General features: G+C 57.7%; 1 protein-coding gene across 3 annotated transcripts in view; it reads left to right on the top strand.

The window, feature by feature from the left end:
- Positions 1-20223, top strand: part of CA9 (carbonic anhydrase 9) — a 51131-nt gene that overhangs the window by 21152 nt on the left and 9756 nt on the right. For 2 of the 3 annotated variants that reach the window (XM_054032498.1, XM_054032500.1), the window contains exons 2-8: positions 1957-1986; positions 10445-10615; positions 13984-14126; positions 15301-15393; positions 15937-16003; positions 17158-17315; positions 17559-17700. In XM_054032498.1, coding sequence (XP_053888473.1) covers positions 1957-1986; positions 10445-10615; positions 13984-14126; positions 15301-15393; positions 15937-16003; positions 17158-17315; positions 17559-17700 — 804 coding nt within the window. Of the gene's footprint in view, positions 1-1693; positions 1782-1956; positions 1987-10444; positions 10616-13983; positions 14127-15300; positions 15394-15936; positions 16004-17157; positions 17316-17558; positions 17701-20223 lie in introns of those variants that run through there. The other variant, XM_054032499.1, reaches the window with a different exon arrangement.

Genomic DNA, 20223 nt, shown 5'->3' with positions numbered 1-20223 from the left:
GAACAGCTTTGGAGCTAGCTGGGCACATGGCAGAGCGTTTGTACAATTTCTCAGTGCATGGGACTCAGATCACTTAAAAATGGCCCAAATTTCCAGAATGTTCCAGATGCATCAGGTTGGTCTGAGTGAGCAGGAGAGAGACTCTCCGAAGGGGCCTTTCTCAGCGTGTGTCTGAGAGAGGAGCTGGCCCTGATGCCACAGGGCGTCTGCCAGCTCTCACCTGAGTGCAGTGGCGGCTTTAGAGTTAGTGGGGCCCTGTGCACAGCTTCATTTTCACACACACACCCCTTCGGGACCCAGCCAAGAAAAAGAACATTCTCTTTTATCTCCCCCAAGTTTTTCATTCATTTTTTCATAAAATCATAGAAGATTAGGGCTGGAAGAGACCTCAGCAGGTCATCTACACCAACCCCCTGCTCAAAACAGGACCAACACCAACTAAATCATCCCAGCCAGGGCTTTATCAAGCCGGGCCTTAAAAACCTCTAAAGATGGAGATTCCACCACTTCCCTAGGGAACCCATTCCAGTGCTTCACCACCCTCCTAGTGAAATAGTGTTTTCTAATATCCAACCTAGACCTCCCCCACTGCAACTTGAGACCATTGCTCCTTGTTCTGTCATCTGCTACCACTGCGAACGGCCGAGCTCCATCCTCTTTGGAACCCCCTTCAGGTAGTTGAAGGCTGCTATCAAATCCCCCCTCACTCTTCTCTTCTGCAGACTAAATAACACCAGTTCCCTCAGCCTCTCCTCGTAAGTCATGTGCTCCAGCCCCCTAATCATTTTTGTTGCCCTCTGCTGGACTCTCTCCAATTTGTTCATATCCCTTCTGTAGGCGGGGGACCAAAACTGGATGCAATATTCCAGGTGTGGCCTCACCAGTGCTGAATAGAGGGGAATAATCACTTCCCTCGATCTGCTGGCAATGCTCCTACTAATACAGCCCAATATGCCGTTGGCCTTCTTGGCAACAAGGGCACACTGTTGACTCATATCCAGCTTCTCATCCACTAATCCCCAGGTCCTTTTCTGCAGAACTGCTGCTTAGCCAATTGGTCCCCAGCCTGTAGCAGTGCATGGGATTCTTCCATCCTAAGTGCAGGACTCTGCACTTGTCCTTGTTGAACCTCATCAGGTTTCTTTTGGCCGAATCCTCCAATTTGTCTAGGTCACTCTGGACCCTATCGCTACCCTCCATCGTCCTCCTCCTATATTATAAGTAATAGGAAGTAAATGAAAATAAAGTGAGGTACCTTGATTGGGGCCTGGGTTGGAGCAGGAAGGGGTGCAGGGGTCAGGCTCTGGGAGGGAGTTTGGGTGCTGGGTGCAGGCTCTGGGCTGGGGCAGGGGGTTGGGGTGTGGGAGGAGTCAGGGGGTAGCAGTTACCTTGGGGGCCGTGGCTCCCAAAGCGACCAGCACACCACTCTGGCAGCGGCTCCTAAGTGGGGGATCCAGGAGGTCTCTGAGCACCACTGCCGCAGGCGCCGCCACCACAGCTCCCATTGGCCGCAGTTCCCGGCCAATGGGAGCTGCGGAGTTGGTGGTTGGGGCGGAGGCAACGCGCAGAGACACACACACCCCAGAGGCCGCAGGGACATGCTGGCTGCTTCCGGGAGCAGCGTGGGGCTACCCGCCACAGAATGCAGGCAACCTGCCTGCCTGAGCCCTGCAGCGCCGCCGGCTGGGACTCGGGGGCTGGTTGTTAGATGAGATTTGTCCTGCATTTTGGGGGGTTCCCACTCATTGGGGGCCCTGTGCCACTGCACTGTTTGTTTCATGGTAAATCCGCCTCTGCCTGAGTGAGAGGAGGGGGAAGGGTGAGAAACTGGGAGGGAGCTGGGAGCGAGTGTGGGGCAGTCCAGCTGGGCGGGGACTGGAGGGCTGCCTGGAACTGGTTTGTTTGCTGCCAGCTCGGGCTTCCACTCATTCTCTCTCTCTCTCTTTTCTTTTCAAGGTCCTGGCCACGGTCACTGGAGCTATGCAGGTAAATACACTGTGGTTACTCGTACCCTTTCATATTACACAGCAGGCCCTGGGCCCGTGCCAGCCAGGGTTAATTATTACAGGGCTGCCTTGCTCTCGCCCAGGCTCTGCCGTGCCCTGCCCCTGTTCAGCAGCAGGAGTGGGGTCTGGTACCAACCCCAGAGGGGCTCACAAGCATTTCTGGGGCCTGACAGGCCCAGGGAGAGGTGGGAGCTGCTCAGATTCAGATAAGAGAGAGTGATCTGTGGGGAGCCGTTGTTGGGCCCCACGCAGCCCATCTGTTCTATGTTCCCACAGGCTAAAAGGTTCATTCACTCACTGAGCTGGACTTCACCCACCCCTGGGGTCACTGGGAGAGCCAGGTTCCACGTTCACACAGACCTAGGGTTGCTCCCGCTGCTGGAACGTCGCTCCCCGGCTTACAAACACATCCTCTCTTATGGGGTATTGACTCACCAGTCCTGTGTCCCCCTGCCATATGCACCCCGCTTTGCAGCGAGGCTGGCTGTGCAGCTCCCTGCCCATAGGGAGGTGGCCCAGGGTACAAGCCAGGCTCCTGACCCTGTGCCTGCCTGGTGAACTGGCTGTTCTGCTGCCCGCAGGGACAGCCCAGCTGGATAGAGAGTTCCTTACATCACGGGCATCCCACGCCTCTGAGGCCTTTAACCAGGGCTGGGGCTGGAAATCTCAGCTGTGCCTACAGGACCTTTGCTTTGCTCCTTGAGCTTCCTGGCTCCCCTGACTCCACCATGCCGGGCTCCTCTGCTTCCTTCTTTTCCTTCCATGCTGGTTTTCCCTGCTCCTCTCCCCACCCAGCCCATGCAAGCCGCTGTCCTCCCCACACTCACACCAAGGCTCAGGTCACCATTAGCCTGAGCCTTGTGTCTCATTTGCCCTGTAAATCAGAGTGGGGACACCTTACACTCACTTTGCACTGGTGTCAGTGACAAGACAAGCAGGGCTGGCTTTAGGCCGATTCAGCCGATTCGGCTGAATTGGGCCCCGCGCCAAGAGGGCCCCGCACTGCAGCTCTCCACCCCGCCCCCAGCTCACTTCCCCCTCCTCCCCTCCCCTGAATGCTCCGCCCCCTGCTCCTCCCCCGCCCCTGCTTCCCGCGAATCAGAGGTTCGCGGGAAGTCTGAAAAGAAGCAGGGGCGGGCAGGCAGCACTAGATAACCCGGGGTGGTGGGGGGCACGAGGAGGGCTCCGGGGAGGCACGGCCTAGTCCTGCCCCGGTTCCGGCCGAGTGCGCCAGCCCGCAGCACGGCTCCGGCCCAACCCGCGGCGTGGCTCCGGCCCCCCGGCCCGGCCCGGCCCCCGCGGCACGGCTTTGGGTCTGGCCCCCGGCCCCCGCGGCGCAGCTTCGGGTCCGGCCACCCGGCCCGGCCCCCGCAGCGCAGCTCCGGCCTGGCCCCCGTGGCACGGCTCGGCTCTGGCCGCCAAGGGGCTCTGGGCTGGACCCAAGCCCGGCGAACACGGCCGGAGTGCGGCTCGATTCCTGGGGGCGGGGCTTGCAGCAAGCCCCGCCCCCAGGAATCGGGCCCCGCTCTTGCTAAAGCCGGCCCTGAACACAAGGTGCAGGGGCCTGGTGAATTAGGCCCCAAAATGTGAATTGGGCCCTATAGAAGGTCTCACTCAGACTTGCCAATGGTCAGATCTGCCCCTCCTGAGGCCTAGCGATGGGCTGGAGGTGGGGGTCCAAGACCACCAGCCCAAAGAAGGTTAAATGCATCCCTGTGTCTCCACCCATTCCGTTAACCCATTAGTGCTAAGGGCATGTTCGGTGCAGCCCCGAGCTGTGTTGGCCAAAGCCCGTTAGCGCTAAGGCGGTGTTCGGTGCAGCGCCAAGTCATGTTGGCCAAAGCCCCGTTAGCGCTAAGGGCGTGTTCGGTGCAGCGCCAAGTCATGTTGGCCAAAGCCCCGTTAGCGCTAAGGGGGTGTTCGGTGCAACGCCGAGCTGGGTTGGCCAACACCCAGGTGCGTGAGCTCACAGTGGCTTTACTCATGCTTCACACCGCCAGGGTTGTACTGAGCTATTTGCAAATGGCGACAGCATCCCGTCTCGTGGGGTTTGCCTGTGTTCGAGGGCAGCGTGATACTAAGTGGGAGTGTGGGCAGCTTATGGGGATAAAGCGAGGGAGTGATTGTGTGAAAGCGTCCGGGGAGCTGCGAAAGGGGAATAGCTGTGAAGAGTGGGGCGGGGCAAAGGGTTTAGAGTGAGCTCCAGGGGAGGAGAGTTTATATTTATCTCCTGCAAGGCATGGTTTAGCATGAGCACACTGGGGAGTCTCCTTCAGAGCAACAGTTTAGGGTTAGCTCATGGGCAATAATTATTGAGGGTGAGTACTTGGAGTGGAGGGGGTTAGGGGAAGCACCCAGGGACAGAGCCGTCCCTAGGGTATGGCAAATTGGGGCAACTGCCCTGGGCCCCACGCTTTGGGGGCTCCCGCGGTTCGTAAGGAGGCAGGTGGGGAGGTGGGCACGGGGAGGCGAGGAGGAGCCCCCCCCCACCAATCTTCCCCTCCCCGCAGCGCCTCCTGCTTGCCAGCGGGCCCTGCCCATCAGCGCCTCCCCTCTCTCCCAGTGCCTACTGCAGATCAGATGTTTCGCCCGCGGCGTCAGGAAGCGCTGGGGGGGGGGGAAGAGGAGTGAGGGTGTGGCACACTTTGGGGAGGGGGCAGAAATGGGCTGGGAAGAGGTGGGGCAGGGGCGGGAAGAGGCAGGGTGGGGGCGGAGCAGGGGTGGGAAAAGGCAGGTCAGAAGTGGGGCCTTGGGGGAAGGGGTGGAGTGAGGGCGGGGCCTGGGCAGAGCTGGGTGGGAGCACCGCCCGGCAGATAGAAACTCTGCGCCTATGTCCCGGGCCCCGCGTCCCCATAGGGATGTCCCTGCCCAGGGAGTACGTCTATTAAGTGAGCACCAGTGGGACCACTGGGGCAAGGGCTCAAGGGGAGGGTGAGTTCTCTGGGGGAACAATCTAGGGCACGTGCCCAGAAAGGGAACAGTGAATGGTGAGCACGTGTGTGAAGCAGTCGATCAGGATAAGCACCGGGGGAGGAAATGTTCAGGATAGACACCCAGGGAGAACCAGAATAAGTCTCCTCTGTGCTCACTTTAAACCACAGTGCTTGGGTATCATCCTAAACCAGTCCCCTGGTCTGCTCACTCCATGTAGGGGAGAAACATGTAAACGCTGTCCCATGAGTCCGTCCTACCGCTCTTCACTGTGTTCACGCTAACACCACCTCTCTGAGTGCTCTGCCTGAACCGGTCCCCTCTCATGCCCCCCTAAATATTTCCTCCCTAGACACACTCTCAAATTCTCCTAACACAAACCCCTGGCTCTTCCCTACATGCTCATCCTACCCTGTTCCCTGGGTGCCCCTGCTGAACAGCTCCCTAAGTGTCCACCCCAAACTGCTCTGCCCTCAATGCTCTTCCCTGGGTGTCCATTGTAAAGTGCTCTTCTCAGGTGTGCCCCTAAATGATTCCCCAATGGTTTCACCCTACATTGTTCCTCTCTGGATGCTTACACCTTTTCATTGACTGTTCACCCTGCACTGCTCCTCCCTTGGGCCCTGCCCTAAACCGTTCTGTGAGGGTTCACTCTAAATTGCTCCATCTCTGGGATTCACTCAAAAAACATTCGTCCAGCGTTCACCCTAAATTGCTGCTCCCCACGTGCTCACGCTGAATCATTCCTGGGTGTTCTCCCTTAATTGCTCCTCCTTGGGTGTTCACCCTAAACCAAGCCATTGGCGTTCACCATAAACCTTCTTCCCAGGTGTGTGCCCTGAACAGTTCCCGGGCACTCACTCTAAGCCACTCTGCCTAGCAATATGCACCATGAATTGTGCTCTGTGGGTGCCACCCTTCTCTACTCCTCCCCCAACGCTCACCCGAAATGTCCCCCAGGTGCTCAGCCTAACCTGTTCCTCCTTAGGAGCTCCAGCTAAACCTCGTACTGAGGTAACTAGGAGCAACTTGTGACACACCAGTACCACGGCTTCCAGCTAGAGCCCTGCGCAGGACTTTTAAAAATCCTGCTTCCGCTAGCATGGCAGCGGGTCCTATCATAGAATCATAGAATATCAGAGTTGGAAGGGACCTCAAGAGGTCATCTAGTCCAACCCCCTGCTCAAAGCAGGACCAATTCCCAGCTAAATCATCCCAGCCAGGGCTTTGTCAAGCCGGGCCTTAAAAACCTCCAAGGAAGAAGACTCCACCACCTCCCTAGGTAACGCATTCCAGTGTTTCACCACCCTCCTAGTGAAATAGTTTTTCCTGATATCCAACCTGGACCTCCCCCACTGCAACTTGAGACCATTGCTCCTTGTTCTGTCATCTGCCACCACTGAGAACAGCCGAGCTCCATCCTCTTTGGAACCCCCCTTCAGGTAGTTGAAGGCTGCTATCAAATCCCCCCTCATTCTTCTCTTCTGCAGACTAAACAATCCCAGTTCCCTCAGCCTCTCCTCATAAGTCATGTGCTCCAGACCCCTAATCATTTTTGTTGCCCTCCGCTGGACTCTTTCCAATTTTTCCACATCCTTCTTGTAGTGTGGGGACCAAAACTGGACACAGTATTCCAGATGAGGCCTCACCAATGTCGAATAAAGGGGAACGATCACGTTCCTCGATCTGCTGGCAATGCCCCTACTTATACAGCCCAAAATGCCGCTAGCCTTCTTGGCAACAAGAGCACACTGTTGACTCATATCCAGCTTCTCGTCCACTGTGACCCCTAGGTCCTTTTCTGCAGAACTGCTACCTAGCCATTCGGTCCCTAGTCTGTATCAGTGCATGGGATTCTTCCGTCCTAAGTGCAGGACTCTGCACTTGTCCTTGTTGAACCTCATCAGGTTTTTTTCGGCCCAATCCTCTAATTTGTCTAGGTCCCTCTGTATCCGATCCCTACCCTCTAGTGTATCTACCACGCCTCCTAGTTTAGTGTCATCTGCAAACTTGCTGAGAGTGCAGTCCACACCATCCTCCAGATCATTAATAAAGATATTAAACAAAACCGGCCCCAGGACCGACCCTTGGGGCACTCCGCTTGAAACCGGCTGCCAACTAGACATGGAGCCATTGATCACTACCCGTTGAGCCCGACGATCTAGCCAGCTTTCTATCCACCTTACAGTCCATTCATCCAGCCCATACTTCTTTAACTTGGCGGCAAGAATACTGTGGGAGACCGTATCAAAAGCTTTGCAAAAGTCAAGGAATAACACATCCACTGCTTTCCCCTCATCCACAGAGCCAGTTATCTCATCATAGAAGGCAATTAAGTCAGTCAGGCACGACTTCCCCTTCGTGAATCCATGCTGACTGTTCCTGATCACTTTCCTCTCCTCTAAATGTTTCATAATTGATTCCTTGAGGACCTGCTCCATGATTTTTCCAGGGACTGAGGTGAGGCTGACTGGCCTGTAGTTCCCCGGATCCTCCTTCTTCCCTTTTTAAAAGATGGGCACTACATTAGCCTTTTTCCAGTCATCTGGGACCTCCCCGATCGCCATGAGTTTTCAAAAATAATGGCTAATGGCTCTGCAATCTCACCCGCCAACTCCTTTAGCACCCTCGGATGCAGCGCATCCGGCCCCATGGACTTGTGCACTTCCAGTTTTTCTAAATAGTCCCGAATCACTTCTTTCTCCACAGAGGGCTGGTCACGTTCTCCCCATGCTGTACTGCCCAGTGCAGCAATCTGGGAGCTGACCTTGTGCGTGAAGACAGAGGCAAAAAAATCATTGAGTACATTAGCTTTTTCCACATCCTCGGTCACTAGGTTGCCTCCCTCTTTCAGTAAGGGGCCCACACTTTCCTTGATTTTCTTCTTGTTGCTAACATACCTGAAGAAACCCTTCTGGTTACTCTTAACATCTCTTGCTAACTGCAACTCCAAGTGTGATTTGGCCTTCCTGATTTCACTCCTGCACGCCTGAGCAATATTTTTATACTCTTCCCTGGTCATTTGTCCAATCTTCCACTTCCACTTCCACATCCTGTGGGATTCCAGTCCCTCTGCAGGGCTCTACGCAAGTCCCACGCAGGGCTCTACCGATAAGGGAAAGAGCCCATTTACTGAGCCCCGGCAGGGAAACCCAGAAACCTTTATAGGCATTCAAAATACAGGAATAAGGAATAGCAAAAGTAACCCAGCCAAAAATAATATTGGGTCAAATCCAACATGCACAGCCTAACAGGTCTTAAAGCAGACACGTGCCTGGGCAGGGGCTATGCTGGCCATGGATCCCCCAGAAGTGGTGACGCACACACACACATGTGTCTTCGGGCACAGCTCCTGTAGCCGCACGCACACACACGTGTGTCTTCGGGCACAGCTCCTGTAGCCGCACGCACACACACGTGTGTCTTCGGGCACAGCTCCTGTAGCCGCACGCACACACACGTGTGTCTTCGGGCACAGCTCCTGTAGCCGCACGCACACACACGTGTGTCTTCGGGCACAGCTCCTGTAGCCGCACGCACACATACGTGTGTCTTCGGGCACAGCTCCTGTAGCCGCACGCACACACACGTGTGTCTTCGGGCACAGCTCCTGTAGCCGCACGCACACACACGTGTGTCTTCGGGCACAGCTCCTGTAGCCGCACGCACACACACGTGTGTCTTCGGGCACAGCTCCTGTAGCCGCACGCACACACATGTGTTTCTTCGGGTACAGCTCCTGTAGCCGCACGCACACACATGTGTTTCTTCGGGCACAGCTCCTGTAGCCGCACGCACACACACGTGTGTCTTCGGGCATAGCTCCTGTAGCCGCATGCACACACACGTGTGTCTTCGGGCACAGCTCCTGTAGCCGCACGCACACACACGTGTGTCTTCGGGCACAGCTCCTGTAGCCGCATGCACACACACGTGTGTCTTCGGGCACAGCTCCTGTAGCCGCACGCAGAGACGTGGCTCTGTCTGCCTCACTCTCATGCACACACAAGGGCTTCACGTGTACATGAACATGTTTGGCCATGGACGCAGGTCCCTGTGTCGCCCGGCTGTGCCGATGTGGAAGAGATGAGGCTTGCTCTCTGTGGTGCCGCCTTTGAGTTTCTGGTGCTGCTCACTGTGCAGTGAAGTCCTGTGGCCCACAGAGCCACCAGCATGTTTCCATTCATGGCCATAGCTCTGTTGCATGTCTCTCCCCCACATGTGACTTGCATTAGCAGTTTTGCCTCATGTCTCTGACCTGGCCAGCCAGGCTGCCTCTGAAAGGGCCATGAAGGGCAGGGCAGCAAAGCGCACGCTTAGCGGCGGAGAGGGAGCAGCACAGCTGCGCCAGGAGCGTGTCTCTCTCCCTGCCAGGATCAGGCTGTAAATCGTCTTCTCACAGCTTGTTCAGCTGCGCCTTAAAATAGATGCTCCTGGCAGTGGACAGAGTGCAGAGCCCTGTCCTGTGACAGCTGCACAGAGATTCCAGCAGCTTCTGAGCCAAGCACTGTCTGCTGGCGGAGCAGGCCCTGGTCATCAGCTTGTCTGGGCCGGAAGCAGCATCGCAGTGCTGTGCCGGCAAAGGCTTCTGCGCAAATCTGGAGGGAGCTAGCGCAGGGCAGCAGCACCCCAATGCACTATGCTCAGGGCAGGTACCACAAGACGGGGCAAGAGGATGCTTGCACTGTCCGTTCCCCCGCCCCCCACCACCACTCCGGGGTAAAATTCAGGGGTAAGTAGCCGTCAGTGAGACGGACTGAGTGTGAATAAACACACTGCGCTGCACCCAGACCCACTGAGTGGCCAACGCAATCCCTGTGGCACGTGCTTGTCAGCAGGGCTGGTGCAAGCATTCAGGCAAACTAGGCGGCTGCCTAGGGCGCCTAGTGGTTGAGGGCGCCTAAAAGCCTGCTCAGGCGAGGAGGTGCAGTGGAAGTGAGCTGGCGCGGGGAGGGCCGCCCACAGTAACAGGAGGGGCGCACAGGGGAACCGCTCCCCGCCTCAGATCACCTCCACTCTGCCTCCTCCGCTGAGCACACAGCCCCCACTCTAAGTCTCCTCCAATCGGCGCCGCAAGCCTGCGAGGGGAGGAGAATTAGAGTGGCACTGGGATGCTCAGCGGAGGTTTAGCTGCTGTGGAGGCGGGCTCCCCAGGCGGGGTTAGCTGCCGCAGGGGTGGCGGGGGGGCTCCCCGGGCGGGGAGGGGCTCCCCGGGTGGGGGGCTGGGTTAGCTGCCACGGGGCGGTGGGGTTAGCTGCGGGGGGGCACAAGGTGGAAGTTTCGCCTAGGGCCCGAAACTTCCTTGCACCGGCCCTGCTTGTCAGGAGGGACCAGTGTTTGCAGCTGAGCTTCCCACAGGCCCCTGGTTCGCTCAGAGCTCTGACATCACCATCCCGTGAGTGCTGCAGCCTCTGCTGGTGGGCCCGAAGTCCTCCTGCACGCTCCCCTTCCCCGGCAGGCTCCCTCACCCCGCGGCTCCCCCACTTGTCTCTCTCTTCCCCGCACAGATAAGGACGAGTGGCCGCTGGAGTTCCCAGACTGCGGTGGGCAGATGCAGTCTCCCATCAATATTGACACCAATTCCACAATCTTCAGCCGTGAGCTGCAGCCTGTTGTGCTGGCGGGTTACAACCTGGACCCCAGTGAGCGTCTCAGCCTAATGAACAACGGACACACAGGTCAGTGCAGGGGCTGAGCGGTGTGTGCGGGCGAGAGCAGCGCGTGGAACCTCCTGCCCCCCCCCACCTAGGAGCTGGACCTGCTGGCCACTTCTGGGGTGCAGCACAGTGCCAGGACAGGCAGGGAGCCTGCTGACCTCCAGGAGCCACCGGAGATAAGCCCTGAGTCCCAGCCCTGAGCCCCAACCCCCTGCCCCATCCCTGAGCCGTCCCAAACCCAGAGCCCCCTCCTGCACCCCAAATCTCTCATCCCTGGCCCCACCCCAGAGCCCGCATCCCAAACGAGAGCCCCTCACCCCCTCCTGCACCCCAACTCCCTGCCCCAGCCCAGAGCCCCCTCCTGCACCCTGAACCCCTAATTTCTGGCCCCACCCTGGAGCCTGCACTCCCAGTTAGAGCCCTCACCCCCTCCTGCACCCTAACTCCCTGCCCCAGCCCAGTGAAAGTGAGTGAGGGTGCGGGAGAGCGAGCCACCAAGGGAGGGAGAATGTAGTGGGGGGGGGCAGGGCCTCAGGGAGGGGCGGGGCTAGGGTGTTCAGTTTTGTGCGATTAGAAGAGGGGTGGCCAACCTCAGCCTGAGAAGGAGCCAGAATTTATCAATGTACATTGCCAAAGAGCCACGGTAATACGTCAGCAGCCCCCCATCCGCTCCCCGCCATCCCCTGCCCACCAGCAGCCCCGCGGATCAGCGCCTCCCCCTCCCTCCCCTCACATCCCATCAGCTGTTTCATAGCATGCAGGAGGCTGGGGGCGGGGGGGACAGGAGCGAGGGCATGGCAGGCTCAGGGGAGGGGGCGGGCAGGGCCGGCTCCAGGCACCAGCTTGGCAAGCAGGTGCTTGGGGCGGCCACTCCGGAGAGGGGCGGCAGGGCCAGCTATTCGGCAGCAATTCGGCGGACGGTCCCTCACTCCCGCTGGGAGTGAAGGACCTCCCACTGAATTGCCGCCGCAGATTGCGATCGCAATTGCGATCACGGATTATTTTTTTTTTTGGCTGCTTGGGGAGGCCAAAGCCCTGGAGCCGGCCCTGGGGGCGGGAAGGGGTGGAGTGGGGGGCAGGGCCTGTGGCAGAGCCGGGGGCTGAGCAGTGAGCACCCCCCGGCACATTGGAAAGTTGGCACCTGTAGCTCCAGCCCCGGAGTCGGTGCCTGTACAAGGAGACGCACATTAACTTGGGAAGAGCCGCATGTGGCTCCGGAGCCACAGGTTGGCCACCCCTGGATTAGAAAGTTCCAACCCTAGGGGAGCTCCCGGCTACTCCAGTCCCAGCCTCTCCCAGCAGAGGGGACGCCATGGGGAGCAGGGGGGCAGGAGCGCTGGCTGTGGGGGGAGCTCCCGGCTACTCCAGCCTGGTCTCTCCCAGCAGAGGGGACGCCGTGGGGAGCAGGGGGGCAGGAGCACTGGCTGTGGGGAGAGCTCCCGGCTACTCCAGTCCCAGCCTCTCCCAGCAGAAGGGACGCTGTGGGGAGCAGGGGGGCAGGAGCACTGGCTGTGGGGGGAGCTCCCGGCTACTCCAGCCTGGTCTCTCCCAGCAGAGGGGACGCTGTGGGGAGCAGGGGGCAGGAGCGCTGGCTGTGGGGGAAACTCCTGGTTTTACAGTTCCAGTCTCCCCCAGCAGGCCCCACTGGGGTGCCAGGTCTGGGTAAGCTCTGGGCTCACTGTCTGCCCCTCCCCGTGACGGTTCCCTGACTGTCCTAGAGTTTCCTAGATTCCTGGATTCCAAGGGCAGAAGGGACAATCAGATCCCTAGTCTGACCTGCTCTGTGGCACATGCCCTTGAATCCCACCACAGTCCCCTGCACTGAGCCCCAGAACTTGTGTTTGGCTAAAGCAGCTTCCAGAAAGGCAGCCAGGCTTGAAGACGTCAAAGAGACGAGGAGTCCAGCACTGTCTCTGGCAGTGTGTGCCAGGTGTTAATCACGTTAAAAAAAATTCTTCCAAATTGGTGCCTAATTTCTAATTTGAATTCATGTGTTTTCAGCTTCCAGCCATCGGTTCTTGTTCTGCCTTTCTCTGCTAGAGTAAAGAGCCCTTAGAACCTGTTATTTTCTTCCCAGGAAGGTACTTAGGGCTAAGGTACTTAGGTAAATAAGGGTTTGTGTACATGGGGACATGCAGGAAAATTAATCTGAATTAGCCAAAGGTATGAATTTAAAGTGGATTAGTTAAACTGCCTTGAACTGTGTGGATGTTCTTATTCAGAATTAGAGTGGCTTTTTTTCAGTTTTGTTTAGTTCAGTTTAATTCTGATTCAGAGTGTCCACACAGGGGTTTAACTAATCCACTTTAAACGTTAGTTTCCTGAGTGTTCCTGTGCTGTAGACAAACCCTACACCATAATCAAGTCACCTCTCAATCTCCTTTTTGATTAAACAGATGGAGGAGACATTTTCTGTAGCACTCAACACACAGATCTTTTCTTCACCCTCTCTAATTTTCAAATGTGGACCCCAGAACTGGACCCAAGTTCCAGTATCAGTCTCACCAGTGCCGAAGACAGGGATAAAGGCACCTCCCGGCTCCGTTACTAATCCCCTATTTATACCTATAGAATCATAGAATATCAGAGTTGGAAGGGACCTCAAGAGGTCATCTAGTCCAACCCCCTGCTCAAAGCAGGACCAATTCCCAGCTAAATCATCCCAGCCAGGGCTTTGTCAAGCCGGGCCTTAAAAACCTCCAAGGAGCTCATTAGCCCCTTGTGCCAGTGTTGCACTGGGAGCTCCTGTTGAGTTGCTGGTGACTGTAACCCCTCAATCCTTTTCAGAGTCACTGCTTCCCGGGACGCAGAGCCGGGATTCCTTGTTCTTAGATGTATCACTTGGCATTTGGCTGCACTAAAGCACATTTTGTTTGAATGGACCCAGCTTACCAAGTGATCCAGATTGGTCTGTGTGGCTGCCCTGTTTTCATCCTTATTGCTCTGCCGATCTTTGTGCCGTCAGCAGTGACTTACTGCCAGAGCGTTAGTGAAACAGTTGAATTGTGTCAGGCCTTGAACTGATCCCTGCAGAACCTCACTCTAGACTCCCCGATCAGTGAGGCTTCCCATTGGCAGCTGTTTTTTGAGAGCTGTTGGTTAGCCGGGGTATAATCCATTTAACGTGCTCTATTGCTACTATACAGTGCTACGTTTTTAACTTACAGTGTTGTACTGTACTGTGTCTCCGTACGTTACATCTCCACCGTTCCCTCTATCAACCAAACTCCTAATTGCATCAAAGAATGAAATCAGTTTGTTTGATAAGACCTGTTTTCCATTAAACCACATTGACTATGTTCCATAACACACATCTTCGCCTGGTGCCAGCGCCATGGATCAGAGCCCACCTCTGACTTCTCTCCCCCTTCACTCCCTCACTCCTGCAGTTGTCCTTCGGCTGCCTGGCTCTCTGACTATTGCCAGCGGCTACCCGCAGGAGTACAGAGCTATGCAGCTGCACCTGCACTGGGGCTCCCCGGAAGGGCCTGGCTCAGAACACACCGTGGACGGACGCCGCTATGATGGGGAGGTAAAGATCCGTCGTGGGCCTTCCCCTCTTGCCTGCTGTTCCCCGGGTGTGCCTCAGAACTTGGCGGTGATCACTTCAGTCCCACCCACTCCAGCTGTCTGCACAGGGTGAAGGGCTAGTGCCCTGAGGCGGATGTGGCACCCCCAGGTCACTGGCTGCCCTTTGTCCACAGACAAAGTCCACAGACATAAGCAGAGTTTATGACACAGCCTGAAACATGGAAGCAGAGGGGAAGTGAGGCAAAACTCCCCCATGGAAGGGACATTGTGCCAGCAGGGTGGGGGTGGGGAGCCAGGCACCCAGTGCACAATGCGGGGACGGACCCACGCGGGGAGCACACACTCTGTGTACAGGATAAACAATCCATACTGCTCTGCAGCCAGACTGCCCTGGCGCTAACCAGGTGCTAGGGGCACAGGGAGCCCACCCCCACCTAAGTCCAGGGCCCATCACAGCCCCCTTTAAAATTGCCCTCGGATGTGCCCAGGGGGGCACAAGCTACCCCAGGGGACCTAGAACCTAAGGAGGGGGCAACGCAGAGCTCCCCAGTGCAGGCTGCCCTGTGCTGGAGGATGATTCAGCTTTTCCCCAGCACTCTGGCCCGCTCCCTGGCATGTGAGGGCCTGAGAGGGGGGCAGCTCGCTGTGCCCTCGTCCTTGGCACCAGCCCAGAGCTGTGTGGGCAGAGAGCTCCTGGGACTGTTGTCTCATACACAGAGGTGTTTGCTGCCTGGGTCTGGTTCCTAACTGGTTCTACCCCCCTCCCCCTGTTGCTGTTCACACGGAGCCGCCAGGGCCCAGTGCATCAGGGAGGACAGGAGTTGGAGGGGCTGCCAGCATGCTGTTGCCCCAGCTAGAGGGGCACCAGAGAGACGACCTTCAGCCCTGACCCATGTGCAGAAAACAGGGGAGGCTGGTGGCAGGGCTCTTGGGGCAGCAGGGGCTGGCAGCAGCAGCACTCTCGGGTCACTGTAAAATGGTTTGGGGAGTTTGCCTGGTGCCGAGTGGGGGGCTCTGGCCACGTGACCAAGCCCCAGGTGCTGCTAATGGAGAGGCCCTAGTGCTGGGGTTGGCCAGACCTGGTGGGGTCATACTGGGACCGGTGCAGGTCTGGGGGGTCCAGCACTCACCCACGGCACAATGGAGCCTCAGGGGGTTCTGTGCTTTGATTCCAGATCCATATGGTGTATTACAACCCCAGCTCTGACAGCATCAAAGAGGCAACGAGGCAACCCGGTGGCCTGGCAGTGCTGGCAGCTTTCCTGCAGGTTATGGCAATGGGGGCAGTCCCTGGGAAGGTGGGGGGGCAGTGCCAGGCAGGGATGCTCTGATCACTGGGCTGGGCGTGGCAGGGTAGGCGAGGACTGAGACGGCATAGGCAGTTCTGGGGTGGAGGAGAACAGGGGCAGTGGAGGGCAGGGGCTGTCTGGGAGGGAGGAATGCTCTGACAACTGGGCCATGCCAGCGCGGAGACGGGACATGCCCCGATTGCTGGGCCATGCTTGTGGTGGGAGGCAGAAAGTACTCTGTGCACTGGTCCAGGTGAGGTTAGGGGATGCCCTAATCACTGGTCAGTGGTAGGGTTCATGCTTTGATCCTGGTCGGGGGTGCAAGGGCCATGCTGCGGGATGCCCTGACCCCAGCCAGGTCAGTCAGGGAGGTCACGGGTCGCTCCGCTGCCTGTGAGAGTGAAATTAGTCCCATGTTCAGAGCTACCCTCCCTGCTGTGACCCAGCTACCAGGGCTTAATAGGCAGGGGACTGGCCCTTCCTGGCGCCTGTGCTCTCACACCTGCTGAGTCTGTGTTACAGGTTGGGCCGGAGGACAACGTGCACTATCAGCCTCTGCTTGAGCAGCTGCATGAGGTCCAAGAGGAAGGTAAAGCCCTTGCCTGCCTAATGCCCACCATGGGGACAGCCCGGGCAGCCGTGAGCTGCCTGCTGCATGGAGAGGCCTGTGCATGCCAGAGAGACAGACAGAGGCAGGCAGCTCCTGTGAGACAGACAGGCAATGAGTGGCCTGTCTCATCCCTCGGGATTCCCCGGGCTCCCACTCTGCACCTGTCCCAATGACATGGCTTCTCTAGCGCCATAGGCTCGTCCATCCAGGGCTTGTACAGACTGGCTGTGCCTGGCCAGGGCAATGTGCGTCTGCAGTGAAACCAGAGCTCAGTTCCCAGGCGGCTACGCAGTGACAGCTCACCGTCTCTGGATGTTGGCTCCTGGGCATGTGCTGACCAGGATCATGCTGTTGGTGTCACGAGGCCGAAAGGAACCAAAGTTCCTCCATGTTTCACTCAAAAGCCAGGGGCAGAAATTGGAATGTGTAACAACCAGTTATCAGTTACAACCCCCCCCTCATACTGGTACCAAGCGGTAATAATGAGACCTGTATGTTTCTGGCTGAAGGGGAGATAATAAATCAAAGGGAAACAGGACCAGGTAACAGTTTAGAGGAGTGTTACTAACAAGCTAGACTTATAGCCACCAGAATGATTTAACTGCTTAAATGTATAAACATGGCTTTTGTAGAAGAAGGGAGAGGGAATGGGAGAAGGGGGGGAGAGAAGGGCGAGGGGAAGAGGGAGGAATTTGGCTGTGAAATGTAATTGCTTGTTACTTGCTTAAAGTAAACTATTATAGGAGAAAGGGAGGGTGAAGGAGGGGTGTAAAGGGTGAAGCCTAGCTGCAAAAGAATAAAAAGGGAAAACTGTTTGTCTCAGTGTGCTTGATCTGAGACTTGTCTGTCTCCTTGCACCACTTTGAGATCTCAAATAAATTTTGTTTGCTTCTCCATCCTGGTGTGTTCATTGGCGCAAAGCACACCGGGCAGCGAACCCGCTGTTGCTGTCCTCGGGCCCTTTTGCCGGCAACAATGCTGTCCAGATTCAGATCCCCGGGGGCCTGTGCAGCTCTCGATTGTTGCTGTGCTCTAGTCCATGGAGCTGTGCTGCTCTAGATTGTGCTGTCTCTCTGTTCTGGAGCATGGAGACACACTGCTCTAGAGCACAGGCAGTATTTTTTTCCTTCCAGGCACGGAAACGACTGTGGCTGGATTCAATATTAAAGGGTTGCTGCCCGCCAACCTAAGCCGCTATTACCGCTACAGCGGCTCTCTGACCACCCCTCCTTGCTACCAGACGGTGAACTGGACTGTCTTCAACCAGACGGTGCTGCTGTCCAAGGAGCAGGTCCGTCCGGGGGGTGAGGGCCTCCTTTTCTCCTCTTGGGGGTGGGTGGGGCTGTCTGCAGGTGGCTCTGCCATGCCTGTCACGCTAGGAGCTGCGTGCCAGCACCAGCAATGGGCGGGGGCGGCCCGTGGGCCACTGGAGACTTCCTGAAGCCAGCCCCCCTCGCACCAGGGCACGAGGATGGCTGAGTTCGAGAGGCTCCCAGGGGCGGCTTAGTGACGCCGTTCAACCCTCCCTCTCCAGATCTCGCTGCTGGAGACCACGCTGCAGGGAGACGATGACAAAGATCTGCAGAACAACTTCCGGCTAACCCAGAGCCTGCACGGACGGAAAGTCCTAGCGAGTTTCCAGGCATCCCTCAGCTCGAGGCGGGTCCCGCTACCTGGTAAGGAGCTGTGGGATGGGGTTGGGCAGTTCTCTGCTGCGTGCCACCCTGACACAGACAAGCCTGGCAGAGCAGAACAGGACCCAGACACTGGTGTCCCAGGAAGGAATAGCTCATGTAAGCCAGTGCCAGCGAGCGGTGGGGCCAAACAACGCACTGGGTCTCACTGCTAACCTGACCTGAGGGGGCTCTGTGGGGAGGCAGCTTGGTCTCCAGGACCTGCTCTGTCCTGGCCTCACAGCTGACATGCCAGCAGGGCACAAAAGGAATGTGTCTGAACAAGTAGTCACAGCAAGTTGTTGGCAGTTTTTGCCAGCTCCCTTCGGGACCCAGGCGTTCAGGTGCTTCTCTGCATGTCTCCAGCCCTGTTAGCCAAAGCCAGGCTGGAGCTGCAGGAGAGCAGGACTCTTTGAAACCCCAGAACACACCCTCCAGGGGTATTTTGTGGCTCCCACTTCTGGGCCTGGCTATGCCCAGCAGTGAATGGGGGCATACCCTCTTCCCCACCTGGGAAAGGGCTCGGTCAGTTCAGCTTCTTTGAACCCTTCCCTGGAACACTCCTGCCCCAGCTCAGGTGCTTGTTGATCTTCCTGACCCATCAGTGGTCTAGGAAAGCCGCAGTCTCGCTGCCCCACTCCTGGATCATTCAACAACTGAGGCTGGGCCAAGCAGGTGGGCCAAGCCCTGGCGTGTCTCTGTGTCTCACCCCCAGACAAAGCCACCCTGTGCATGATACAGCAGGTGTGTACCAGGCGATAACAGAACCATTAACGGCCTGTGATACCGCATTGGGTAAATATTTGCCTGGCGGAGCCCCATAGTGTGTCACAAAGTCCTAGTTTTGGGCCCAGTTTCAGTTACTGCCTGTAGAGCAGACGATTGACCCACCACCAACCACATGTGCTGGTGGATGTGCCAGAGCCCTGGTACAGAGAGGGTGACGGAGGCCTTGGAAATCGCAGTCACTGAGATCGCCCTTACAGCACACGTCGTGCAGGTGAGGGTGGGTTTCAAGGAGAGACAGTGCAGGCGCCCTAGAAAGAGGGGTCACACTCTGTGGGCTCAGCAAGGCCCAGGGATGTCAGTCCTGCTGCTGCCCAGCGTGAAGGAAGAACCAGACTCACTGGAGAAGAACGTCCCTGGCTCTGCCCCACAGGCGCCTTGATGGGGCCTGTTGGGAGCAATAAGGGCCCATCTGTATCTGCACAGATGTCACACGGCTCCCTGAAGCAGTGAGGAGGGGAAGGTCTGGGTGCCCGACCTCCACAGGGGATATGATGATCCCCTGTGTCACGTGGGGCAGCACGAAACCATCAGTGGGCTCTGGTCAGTCCTGCTGCCCCAAACCAGGCCGAGCTGAGCCATTAGCTGGGGCTGCTCTCCCAGTGCCTCCCACTCAGCAGCCCGGGTGCCCCAGGGAGACAGCAGGAGGGGGCAGGGTGACACGCTAACAGGCTGCTCTCCCTCTGATGTCCCAAACATTACCGGTTAAAACAGGCTCTGGAGGGAATGGAGGCTGGGACTCAGCCTCACAGGGAGAGGGGCAGAGGAGGGGCTGGCACTATGGTGGGCCACAGTGCCTCCTTGACTGCAGTGACCATGGTCTGGACAGAGCTGCTGGCTTTGGGCAGACGTGGGAACGGGAATGGGCTGCAGGCACTGTGGAGCCAGACTCCCTGTGCCTCCGAGAACATGGCCAGGCCGGGGCTGAGCTGCCTCCAGCCACACGTGAGACCAGGCAACTCTGTGGTGGCACTGAGCGTGTCGACCGTACCAGGAGGCCCCGGCGCTGCACATTGTAAGGGTGGCACTGGCAGGAGCTGCCCCAGCCATGGCTCCTGGGGTCTGCCCACCCCTTTCCCAGCCAGGCTTTGAGCACCCGGGGCACAGTGCAAGTGATTCGTCTTCTACACCCTGGTCAGAGCTTGGCTGCTGCCTTGGGGAATGGCAGAGGATGGTGAGTAGCATCCCTGCAGCTCTGTCCCCGCTAGGTGGTTGCTGGGGGGACTGTCTCTCACGGCCACACCAGCTCCCTCTGCAAGTGTCCTGCTTGAGGGGGCACGAAGGGCCCTTGTGATGGTGTCTTGGGGGTGGTGATGGTTAGCACAGGGCCGTGTGGGTGCCGTTGGGCCCCTGCCGCCCGCCTGGCTGGGTTTGCTCTGCTCACTTTGCTGTAGGCGCTGAAGCCATTGGTAACATGGCTGAGGGCTCATTTCCTGTGTGCTTCTTCAATTTCTGCTGCCTGGTGTCACGGAATCCCGGGGCGATGCTCTGGAACTGCTCCCCACAAAGCCAGTCAGGACTCTGGGGAGCCTCCTCTCCCTCGGAGCAGACTGTCTTCAGGGCAAGAAGCTCACACGGCTTCACCTCCTGGGTCTGACCTTGGAGCATTCAGCATATGCCCCTCCATGCGCTTCCCACAGCGAGTCCGCCCCGGCGGGGTCCTGGGGAAGCCAGAGGGTCCTGCACCCCCACTTCGCAGACAGACGTGACTCTCAGCCAGCCAGTAAAACAGAGGTTTAT

This window comes from Malaclemys terrapin, chromosome 6 (genome assembly GCF_027887155.1).
Source record: "Malaclemys terrapin pileata isolate rMalTer1 chromosome 6, rMalTer1.hap1, whole genome shotgun sequence".
Taxonomy (NCBI): Eukaryota; Metazoa; Chordata; order Testudines; family Emydidae; genus Malaclemys; species Malaclemys terrapin.
Note: the sequence above shows the minus strand (reverse complement) of the source record. Positions and strands in the feature narration are given on the sequence as shown.